The 12,180-nt window shown below is 43.0% G+C and overlaps 1 protein-coding gene across 1 annotated transcript in view; it reads right to left on the reverse strand.

Moving 5' to 3' along the window:
* The window catches only part of sorcs3a (sortilin related VPS10 domain containing receptor 3a), a gene marked incomplete at its 5' end in the record, with an annotated part of 95,461 nt that overhangs the window by 31,393 nt on the left and 51,888 nt on the right, over positions 1–12,180 (reverse strand). The window contains one exon of the mRNA XM_008302132.1: positions 3,273–3,459. Coding sequence (XP_008300354.1) covers positions 3,273–3,459 — 187 coding nt within the window. The remainder of the gene's footprint in view (positions 1–3,272; positions 3,460–12,180) is intronic.

Genomic DNA, 12,180 nt, shown 5'->3' on the forward strand with positions numbered 1-12,180 from the left:
CTTGTGTAATTCCCATTGAAAGTTAAAATGATACACGGCTTTATTGCTGCAGAGCTGGAAAGCATTAGAGTCCCGTAATTTGTTGTGCGTTGCTGTGGAGAGGCTGCCTCACTTTAAAACAAGTCATTGTTGTGGTGTTGTATCCTCAGATAACTGGCTATTAGCTGCAGTGGCCTTAGAGGAACACTTCTCCGTCTCTGTTTCTGCCCACAGTAAAACCTTGCATAAGCAAGTTTGTTCCCAAAAGTAGTTTGTGTTTATCACAGCTGCTGCGTTACATAATCCTCAGCATAGGTCAGTACAGTTCACTTCAAATCAGTTTAGCATGGATCAACAGTGTGGCTGTCATTCAGTTGAACATATTTTAGCACCTGGAGCTATCTGGAGGTATCAGGAAATACCCGAGCGGGAAGAACACATTGCCGCTGTAGGTTAACTCTGTACCAGGCTGGATCTGGTTTTAAAATTGCAACTGCTGACATTTTTTGAAGGTTGACACATTCACTGAGAGGGCCGTGTGGTACGACTGAAATGGATGAAGCATTCGCTGTGCTTCGTTTCTGTCGCTGAGACGTTGTAAAACAGGCTTTCCACAGCAGGAACCTGCAGGCTGCTTTAACTGTGTGCATGTTTGCTGTGCAAGAACGGCCTCAGCAGAACCTCCTACAGGAACATATTCAGGGAACAATAAGCACCGACGCTGGGGTTTGTACTTCTGAGTTCAGAAAGGGCAACAAGAGTCATGGAAATGCGCCTGGCAGGTCCCTGTAGTGCTGCTAACTTTAAAGCTCCCTGCTAAACAAATGGACATTTGCAGGATTGAATGCCACAGGCAGCTGGAAGTCTTGTTCAAAGCTGGAAAGTAATAATTAAAACTAATCCTTTAACAGACAAGGAACCAAATTTCTGTTGGGAAAACTGGTAGCAGAGTGGCACCAACACTTTGCTGGACTCAAACCAAGAACTGCTGATGTCAAAGGTTGGCAGCAGGATTGTTGTGACCAACAAGACCAACTAAAACCTGAGGCCTATTCCAATTCAGGACCTTGCAGCCTGGACCTTTATGCATCTTCCGACCACAAGAACCAACACTGCAAAACTCTTTCACAGCCTTTTATCAGTGGAGAAGAGGTGCCTACTCCAGGGTGCTTACTTTTGTGCAGCCTCAGAGAGAACAACAACAGCCATAGAAATGTGCTCGATGCCAAGGCTGTTGGAGGGCCGGTTTAGAGCCGGCACCTAATCTTAAAGTAGCTTTTCATTCGCCAAAGAAGCCGATCTCTGCCAGGAAACCTGGCAACAGGCTGGTTTTGTGACAAGACCAACAAAAACATGATGCCGTTTTACACTGCAAGAACTTGCAACCTCAAACTGTGTGCATCTTCTGACCTCAAGATCACTCGTGTAAAACCTCTTCTTGGGTTGATATAAAAGTACCACTTTCAGGTACTTGTGAGCAGCCTCAGAGACGCCAACAAGAGCCATGGAAATGTGCCCAATATGTCCCCTTTAAGACCACTAACGTCAAAGGTCTTGGCTGAAAAAATGGACATTTGCAGGACTGAATGCCACAGTTTGGAGCAGGTAACTAATCTTGAACTGCTAAAACCAGTTTTCCACCAAGAAAAACTGGCTCAAGAGAAGCACTTTGCTGGTCGAGATCCAAGAACCACTTAGAGCAGGATTATTGTGACCAACAAGACCAACGAGAACATGGCGCCGTTTTCCAACTACAGGAACTTGCAGGCTGTTTTAATCTCTACGGTTCAACTGAGTGCAAGAATCGCTCCTGTAAAACTTCTTTCACAGCCATTTTCAGAGTGGAAAAAAAAAAAGTACCTCATCTGGGATAATACACTTGTGAGTGGCCTCGAAAAACTCCTGAGCAGGACTCAACGCTGATTGGTTTTCATCAAAGGGGACAACGAGCGCTACATTTTTCTTGCCTCTCGATGCTGTCGTCCGATAGCAATCTTCTCCTCTCCAACAACAGCAGCATTAAAATCACCATAACAACACAACAAGCCTCCAGAAGTAGAAGGAAAATAGTTGTTTCTATTTTGGTTCACTTGGAGTTAGCGTTGCAGTCCGAGCTGCTGTGATGGAAACCTCACACCTGCCCCGAGCTCCTGCAGTGAAAAGCCCCCTGGTGCTGCTGAGTTATTACTAACAGACTGTTATTTACCCTCCAATTATAACTCTAGTGGACAATTTTGATTACGTGGAAGATTTGTTGCGTTCTGATCCATAAGTGCTGTTCAGTCTGAAACTCGAGACGCTTTTCAGGTGGAACTTTTTACAGAAAACAGCCTAAAACTTAAGAAGTTTGTCTCTTTTATGAACCAGAAGTAAGAGAAGAAACATGCAACAGAATAATAATGCGGTTTATCCATATCCAGACCCGTTGACCTGTATTGAACTGCACAGTTTGATGTAAACAAAGTGGACAAAACAACAGAAACACAATTCAACAGAATAAAGAGCACCGAGTCTGAATATACAGACAGTCTCATCTTAAGTGTTCCATTATGGCGCCTTTTAGAAGTTACAGCACTAAAAGGAAACATAAACACAGTTTAAATGTGTTTATTTGAGCCCTGACTAGCGTCGGCGCATCTTCCTTCAGACGCCGACTAACTGTTGAGACGTTACGGTTTGGCAGCGTTTTGTTCTACAAAATAAAAACGAGGTTGTATGTAGGCTGTGTCAGAATAAAAGCACGTGGGCGATAACCTGCGAGGTGTTTATTTTAAATGTTAACTTGTATTTACTGACGTACGCTCTCGGTGGCATTTAAAAAGCAATCCAGTTATTGAATCTGATGAGCAGCTTCAAAAGGCCTTTGAATAGTTTGACACAATGTTTTTTTTGAGATTATTTTTAAATTAGGTTCAATTATGACTGTTTTGTGTCGTTTTATTACCTTCAGATCAGCTGCCGAGTCTAAATTTACATTTACAGAGAAACTAGTCATTAGGAGCGTCGTGCCTGCAGCCTGAGAGGCAAACGCAGGACAATTAAAGTGTACAAACACTCTGCTGCTGCCGCCGCCCGTTAAATGAACTGATCGGAGCTTATGTAATAACTGAAGGCGACTGTGTCAACAGTTTTATCCAGACTGAAGGAGCAGGACAACTTCCAAGGAAGAAAATTGACCAGAACAACAACAGGGAGGTGGATGAAAGTTGAATTTAAGGAGAACTGGGGTGGAAATTACAAACCCCACAGGCTCTACTTAAATTACTGGAAAGCAGCAGCGTGTGGTTTCTTACATGTGACGTGCAGGAAGAGCGTCGTGCTGTCGTAGCCCAGCGTGTTCTCTGCCAGCGCCGTGACCCGGAATATCCCGGCCGACTTGTAGACGTGCTTGATGCCCTCCTCGGTCCAGCTCAGGTTGGAGTACGACACGGCGGTTCCGTCACCGAAATCCAGCTGGATGTTCGTCCGCAGGGAGTCGCCCTGAAACCCAGAACAGCAGCAGGACGTCAGTCAGCGGACGTTACGCACCGACTCGCTCAGAGAAAGAGTCACGACAGCAGATTTTATACAGTGTGAAGAACAGCGAGGGGCGGGATGACACTGAAATGTGGCCGCGGATACGTTTCCAAACACAAATGGAGCATAAATGAACATCCTGTACTGTTATACATTCAAACTGCAAAAAAATACACTTTATTTAGATGCAATAGCTGCTTGGTTGAGTTAATTGACCCCAAAACTCGTCGGCTGGTTAGAAAAACATGCTACCTTTAAAAAAATAATCTGAACCTGTAAAACATCGAAGGAGCTTGTCTGTGGAGACTCTCAGTCTTCCAGGTTGTGGTTGTTCACGTAGATGAATCGTAGCAGCTGGACATGCTTGAGTTTCTTTCTCATCCAAGAGAGTTCCAACACTTATATTCCTTAGGAGCCATTAACACTTGATGTTGGCTCAAGAGGCTCCTAAAGAACTTCTGGAACTCCCAACGAGTCAGTGAGACCTGATGAAGCCTCTTGGATAAAACGTCTTCAAGAAAATCAAGCAAGTCCAGCTGCTATGACTAAACTACGAGAATATTGAAGGATTTTCAACTTTCCAAAAGTCCTTAAACAAATCGTGCAATTCAATTCAATTTTATTTGTATAGCGCATATTTACAACAACAAGTCATCTCATAGCGCTTCACAAAGGCAGAGACAGAAACACCCAACAATCCAAAACATCTGGATTCCCTATAAGCTTCAGCAGTCCGCAACAGGAAGGAACCAAAAACCCCCACAGGGGAAAAAAAACCTCTGACAGAACCAGGCTCAGGGAGGGACGGCCATCTGCCTCCACCGGTTGGGTGAGAGTGGGATGAATTATACAATTTAGTTTACAGTTGTAATAACTGAGCAGGAAACTCACTCAGACACAAAGCTGACATGTTTGTTTAGCGTCAGATTTGCAGAAAGCATCTTCAATTCAATTCAATTCAATGTGGGAAAATGAAACCGAATCTAAGATTAAAATGGTGATATTTAGTTAAAATCACTCCATTCCATGTCGCATTGAATAATTCACCGAAAATAGACCCCTTTGACCTCAACAGATTCTGTAGAAAACAAACACTCTCCATAAACATTCACGCAACAATTCAGCGACTACTCGGCTGAACTTCAGGCAGTGTTGCCTCAGAAAGACCCCAATATGGAGACGGATTAGAGGAAATCAAACATACTAGATCAATAAAATAGACGCAGCATTGGTCCAAAACAGTAAACAGAGAAGCAAGTTGTTGTAGGACACATTCTGCATGGTGAAACATGGAGGGAGGTTGTCTTCTTTCAGTATTGGTGACACCTGTCAACGCTAAAAAAAACCTGTTTTTGTAAAAGAAACTCAAACTCATTTTTCTTGTTATTCCGTCATTTTAACCGTGTCGTTCTGCAGAACACATTTCTCTCTTCCTTGCAGCCACGGTTGTGCCGTTTCAATAGAGGTGCAGGACTTTATATTGCAGAGAAAAATAAGCCGGAGAAAAAAAAAAATCGCCCAGAAACTGCTGCGAGTTCAGAAGGTTAAAGCCGGTTACAATCTCAATCTGTAGCTGGAATTCAAAGCCGGCGAGCAGACCGCGAGCGGCACTTCTGGAGGCCAGAAGCCTGAGTCCTGCAAGTCCTGCAGCATCAGGGTGCAAACTGCTAAAAGAGACCGTGTTTGAGTTTTAACACTGACCAATGACATCCACTTTAAGAGCAGGAAGCAGGCTGCGGATGAGTCAAGAGAGTCGACTTCCCTCAGGAGGAAACTGTTCTCGACTGGAAGACTGGCGAGGCGCACACTCACTGCATTCCAAAATGTGAATTCGCACAGACAGACGCATGAGTGTGCAGCACTTTAAATACTGCTACACATGTTGGAGGAGCTTTATACAATACCTCTCATCATATCAGTGCAAAGTCAGAGTTACAGCACTCTGGTGGACATCAGGAGTCGTTTACTAACTACAGAGACACGTGTTCCTCAAGAGGAAACCAAACATCATGAAATTTGGGCTCACATTCAGTGTATAAGGTCAGAAACATGATATGTTTTGCCACATCACAGTATCAGACTGGTGTTCACATGCAAAAAAATGAATAAATCTAAAAGCAGATTTAATGATACAAAACTTCCATTAAGAGGCCAGCAGTGTAACTTATACGTGTTTCTAACAATCAGCTGTTTGTCTAATTCAGTACAGACGACTTTAATGGTATTTAAATTCAAATTTAGGATGTATTTTGCCTCAAGCGTCTCTTCTCTCCCTCAAACTGGACCTAAAACATTCAGCGATCAGCTCCAGCATTAAAGCAACCGACAGAACAACAGCGGCCGGCTCATTACGATGCAACGTTCTGCGCTGAAACTTCGGCTCCTGCATTCTTTGTATTCGTCACTTTACCGCCCGCCTAAACATCGCTGCTTTGAAAACACATCAAGAAACATGAAAACAAGCCCAAGGCTTCGTTTCGGCCTCCAAACTCTCCAGTGGAGCGTCTGCAGAATGCAAAACGAGCAAACTCCAACCACAAAGACTCCACAACCTACAGGTTTCACCGCCAACGTCCTGGTGGAGTGTCCGCCGCCCGGCCGGTTGTGTTTTGGTGGCACGAGGGGAACCTACAGCGTCCGAGGCTGGTGGTTTTGGTGTTTTGACTGATTGATGAGCACTTTAGGACGGCTTGTGGTCAATAGAATGAACACGGATGCAACAATTCCAGCTTGAAATATTTTCATCCACCCCAACACTGATTCTGCAACTTTTATAACAAGAAGATGAGTCAAAACATGAACCCAACACGTCCTCTAAAGGCAGCAGATCCCTGAAGCTTCAAAACTAAGACCCACCCCAGCAGGTACCTCAACACCTTTATGGTTTACACCTCAACACCACTGACCAGAAGCTTGCCATGAGACTTAATCGTTCACTCACAACCGTTCAGTCTCTCTTGTTATGGGGCATTATTTGTCCATGCCTATGGAGAATTGTCTGCATGTATCTCAATCCGTTCGTCCGAGGTGAGATTGGTCAGCGTGTAAAAGAAGTTGTCAATGCGAACCGTAATCTACAAAAGTCGTCTCACAATTTGTCTGTAATCAGGTTTTCTTTTTCGTTTTTTTTAAAAGATATTTTTTGGCCTTTTTTTTGGCTTTATTAGGTAGAACAGAGACAGAGACAGGAATGTGGGGCAGAAGAATCGGGGAAGGACTTGCAGCAGAGGGTCATGAGCGGGACTCGAACCCATGACCGGTGCGTTGGGGACTTTAGCCCCGATACATGGGACGTCAGCTCAACCAGGTGAGCTAAAAATGAAAATTCGGACACATAATAAGAGTTGTCAATGCGTACAGTGTCCGAATTTTATAATACAGATGAGGAGATTTTTTACACATTTGAAACCTGATTACAGACAAATTGTGAGACGACTTTTGTAGATTCCGGTTCGCATCGACAGCTTCTCTTACACACTGACAAATCTCACTTCGGATGAACGGATTGAGATACAGACAGACAACTCTCCATACGCATGGACAAATAGTTCTGCTACAGTAATGTCTCCAATACTTGTCGTCTGCAGTTTGACCTGAAAACTCGGTCACGGAGAATCCGCTGCCCTGTGGATCTAGAAATGTTTGGGTTTTTTTTAACAGAATTTGGTGCAAACTTTTTGTTTTATTCGGCAACTAGAGACATGTAGAATACAGTGATTTAAATTTTTAAAAAATCACAATTTTGAGCTCAGATTCGACACTTTCTGGCTCTATTTCTGTGCTTTTTCTAAAAACAACAACATGTTTTTCAAACCCACCGGCAGGTTTTGGACTTCAGAGGGTTAAAATGCAGGTTCGGTTCATTTGAGCATCGATCACAACACGTCCTCAACGCTTCAGAGCAGATACCATCGATTATTGTTTCACCATTTTTAAACTGAATTTTATAAACTTGTTCGATTCCTTTAAACATTCAAATTTCACTCCTTCTTTCAGAATACAGCCTTTTTCCTTTAACCGGCTTTAACACATTAATAGCACACGAGGAGCGAATAAATGCAGGTTTTATAGTCAGTCAGGTTTTTTTTCTCCTTCATTTGAATAATAGACGGGCATTTTCTTGCTCTTTGCAAATGTATGTTCACTTTCATCACAGCGTATAGTTAGACAGCGTAATCACGGTGCTTAGTTATAATTACACAGTTAGATAATTACGGTTCTTTTAATTATTTCTCCAAGAGACTAAGTGTGCTGATCTCTCTCCGTGTCACTGGTTTCTCAAGTTTTGTTTGAATAGTTTAGTGGAGGGAAAAAAAAATCAAAATAATAATAACTCTTTGTTTTCTGCACAAGTTTGAAACGAGAAAAAAAAAAAAAAAAAATCATTATTCTCTCCAAGAAGTCCTCACAGAACCATGATTTGTTGTAAATTAAACTGTGAGCAGAATACTAATGAAACATAGTTTACTGTGTCCTTCACTTCTTAGACAAAGGAGTTAAAAAAATTCATTAAATTACCAAGTTTTAGTCACAATATCTACATTAGTTTGGTTTTCACTGCAACTTATAGTCGCTTTATTATTACATTAGTATAATAACAGAGGCTCACCTCAGTGCTGCAGTACTTTATGTACTTTTTGCAGGGTTTAATCCTTAATATGTAAATTATTCAGGTATAATCCCGCTATGACACTACAGGGTCTAAACGACAGTGTTAGGTTAGTTTCATTTCTATTTTTACTCTATTTTTAGCAGCTTTTAGTCGTTCTGTCTTGACTTCACTGATTTATCTTGTTTGCCGCCTCATTTACTTGTTGAACTTTGTTGACATTTACCTCGTAGGAAAGCACTTCGGAAAAAGAAAAGTGCTGCACAAATAAAACGATAATTATTTGAATCCTTGATCTAATTAGCGTTGGTTTGTGCAGAGCTGCAGGATGTGAACTTGTGACCTGTGTAATATATAAATGCTACCTGTGCAATAGAAAGGAATAAACAAGTACTTTTGCACTAATGAAGCATCCATTTCTACTATTTTTATACCGTACTTAGACTATTTAACACTCTTTGCGATTTGCACGTTACTTTGCAGATTAGTTTCCTTGTTTTTCCTAAATAACGCAGCATGTGAGCGACTGGATACCTCGAAGAAAGTCTGAACGATTTGTGTGCACAACAGAAGAGGCAAACTGGATTTAGTATGCACACATGTGGAGGCGCCGTGTTTGCCGTCGCTCGGTGTTTGAGTCTCGGCGTCCGCTGGGAATCGCATCTGGTTGATCCGATGATGAGCATCAGTGTCTACAGCTGCCGTCAGATCTGCGCTCGTCCTCTCAGGCCTGCGACGTCAAACTCCCAGCCTCCCCTCGGCACATTGTGGCGCCGCGCTGCTGGGATCTCCATTTGTGACGGCGCATTAGCATGCCGGCGCCGCCAAAAACGCACAACAGAGCAACATAAATAAACCCATTGTTCCCGCCGTCCTGCTCTTTTGCTCCCCGCGTCCCTCAACGCCCGAGTCTTTGCTTTTCTTTTTTCATTTTGCGTTCGCCTGGAGGTTCGGTGGGAGCTTCTCGGGGTTTAACGTGTCGCTCTGCCTGGAAACGATACCTCTGATAAGTGGCTGGAGAGAATAGAGAACAGCTAAGAACAGGGTTTGACAGCGCGGCCATTGTTAGCAGCTGTAATGAGCTGGCAGGCGAACAACGCCGAGGCTCGGTGGCGCCGATGTCACTCAGCGCTTCCCGGCGTGCCGGCCGCGGTGGGATCGACTAATCTGCATGAGAGTGACGCTGACCTGCTCTGTAAATGTCACTCTTTGTGTGGATGCAGCTCCCAGAGGCTCGCCGGGTCCAAAGCCTCGACGACAGAACGCCGCAACACCGGGAGGTTTGGATGCACAAGGACGCCGTTTGTTCAGGTGTTCGTCGGACCTGAAACTGTCGACAAGATGCGAGGAAACAAAAGACGCAGCAGCTTTGCAACATCAATCGAAGGACTTTCTGCAGCAGAGTGTTTCTAACGATGAAGTTTAACTCAAGCAATATCTGCAGAATAGAATTAAATTACATTCAATGAACATTAAATGCACCAAACAAAGAAACTAAACGTCTCTGTTTGGTTCTTGAAGACGATCCATCTTCATCCAAGAGGCTCTTTTAGTTCATAAAGTGAAGGTGAAATGTCTTCAAGAAAAGAAAAAAAACAATCAAAACTAGTAAACAGAGGAGCAAGGTGTTGGACGATACCTTCAGCACGATGAAACAGGCGATAAGAACAGACACGGCAGCTCAGAAACGCTTTGGAACATCGTTCCAGGAAATTTCTGCAGACGGAGTTCATGTTTGTTCTGCAGCACTGTTCAATGACAAAGTTAAACTATCGTAAAATCTGTTAAATAATAATGAATAAACCACAAGAGCTTCAGGAGAGGGAAACCAGACGTCTCCTTTTGGTTCTTGAACCTTCATCCAAGAGGATCTATCAGGTAATAAACTGAAAGTAAAACGTCTTCGGTAGTCGATACGGTTGCTTTTTACTGGATCAATAAAATAATTGGTTAAAGAATGTTAAACAGAGGAGCAGGTTGTTGGCCGATACACTCAGCACGGTGAAACATGACAACAACAGCAGCTATGAAGCTAATTTCTGCTTATTTATATGTTTACTCTGAACACTAATTCATCTGTTAAATAGTGTTAAATCGCAGCGAATAAACACAAAGAGCTTTAGTAAAAACCAAACAAGTTTCTCTTTCTGGTTCTGGAAGATGATTTTCTTTCGTCCAAGACGCCTTTTTAGTTCACGAACTGAAGGTTAAATGTCGTCATGAACCAAAAACAGAACAATTCACCAAAACATTTGCACCAGATTAAGAAACAAGAAGTTCTCTGCAAATGTTTAACGTAGCCATACTGTTAGGTTGAGTTCCACCTAAAAACACATTTAGAATTTCGTGGGTCACACCAGCAAACCCATAAAACCAAACACCAGATCAGAGAGACTCTGGACACATTTAAAGTCTTTGTGTCTCCTAAAAATACAAACATTTTTACTTCCACTTAATTAAAACAGAAAATTAGACGGTAAAACATCCCTTTAATGGCGACTCAGCGACACCGATGTGATCGAAGCCGTTCTAAAAATTCTCAGTGCTGCTCGTTTCGTCACGTCTGACGAATCGAGCCACAATAACGACGTTTGAGATTTTTTTCCCCTCAAGAGTTTCAGGAGACGTTCGATTGACGACGGCGTGAAGTCCTGACCTCGACCTTAAGCCGCTGAACTATTGACCAAAGGATTATTTCTGACGGGAAGGTGAAACTGAATCTGTTTTTTTTTTGTGGGTTTTTAGTGTCAAACACAATTTATCTTAAAGGGCAAAACTGCAAACAGCTTTGGGGGATTTATCATCAGAGTTCAGGCCAAAGGGTCAGAAATGATGATTGATTTTACCTCTCGGTGAGTAAATATTAAGCAACTGCTTTTTTTTTTCATTCATGATTCGTTGATTTTCTCGGCTAATCGATTAGTTGTTTGGTTTATAAAATGTCAGAAAACATCAATCAGTGTTCCCCAAAGATCCCGAGATGACAGTAAATGTAAATAAATGTAGATTCAGAGCTGCACCCAGGCGGCCAAAAAGTCAATAAAACCAGGTTGAAATTCTACATTTGCACATATTTAATGCCATTAAATACTGAATGGTCTCCACAAACTTCTTCTTCTAAAAAAAAAAAAGAGAGACTTAAACGCTCTAATTTGCGCTGTTTGTCAAACACGTTGCGTTAAGTCCTCCCCGATGCTGCGACTGAACACTAATATTTCCGCCGGGAGGCCTCAGTAGGCGCCGCTGTCATGTTCGATCACAACGTTCGAGATCCGTCAGGCTTCTCCACTGAGGCGCGAACAACAAAAAAAAAAAACCAGAGCGGGAGAACACGAGCAGGAACAAGTGTGGAACATTTTCTCCCAAATGTGACTCCGGTTGGGAAAACAGAGATCCGGAGCGACAAAAAACAAGTGTTCCTCAGATCACAGGCGTTAACCGGGAACGCCGAGCGATCGCTGCTTTCTGAGGAGGGACGTTGTGTAACTGCAGCGCCGGGACGGGACCAGGGATGTATTTTTAAGCTCGCACTCTGTGATTCGACAGTTATAAATAAACCCTTTGAAGCTTAAACACCTTAAGGGGACAATTAAAAAGTTGCATTAAAACCTTAAAATAGCTCCCAAAAAAAAAAAAAAAACTGAGTAGAAACAGTGTCTCTGTAATGAAGGAACAAAAAAAAAAACCCGAAGCATGCTGTCACCAGAGTCGACTCTCCAACTTAAGCGCAGAGCTGGCAGAGCTGCAGGAACCGACGCTCTGCCAGCAGACGACAAGCCAAATCTGAGGGAAGCCGGTTTATCCAGTCAGCGCTGGTTCGCTGTTTAGAGCCCAGGCAGTCACACAAGAGTCAACCCGACGTACAGTTCGCACTTTCTCCTGCAGGATTTTGAAAACGGGGCCCAAATCCCCCCCGAGAACACAAAAGAACTAATTGTTTTTCCTCAGCTATTTGTCACATTAACCCTTTTGATGCTGGAGGTTTCCTTTTGTCTGTGTGTGCAACTAAAATGCATCAACTCACTACTGCTGCCATTTAAACAGCTTCATTTCTGTTGCATGAAGTTGTCATTTTG

Source organism: Stegastes partitus, unplaced genomic scaffold (assembly GCF_000690725.1).
Source record: "Stegastes partitus isolate 25-593 unplaced genomic scaffold, Stegastes_partitus-1.0.2 Scaffold1764, whole genome shotgun sequence".
Taxonomy (NCBI): domain Eukaryota; kingdom Metazoa; phylum Chordata; class Actinopteri; family Pomacentridae; genus Stegastes; species Stegastes partitus.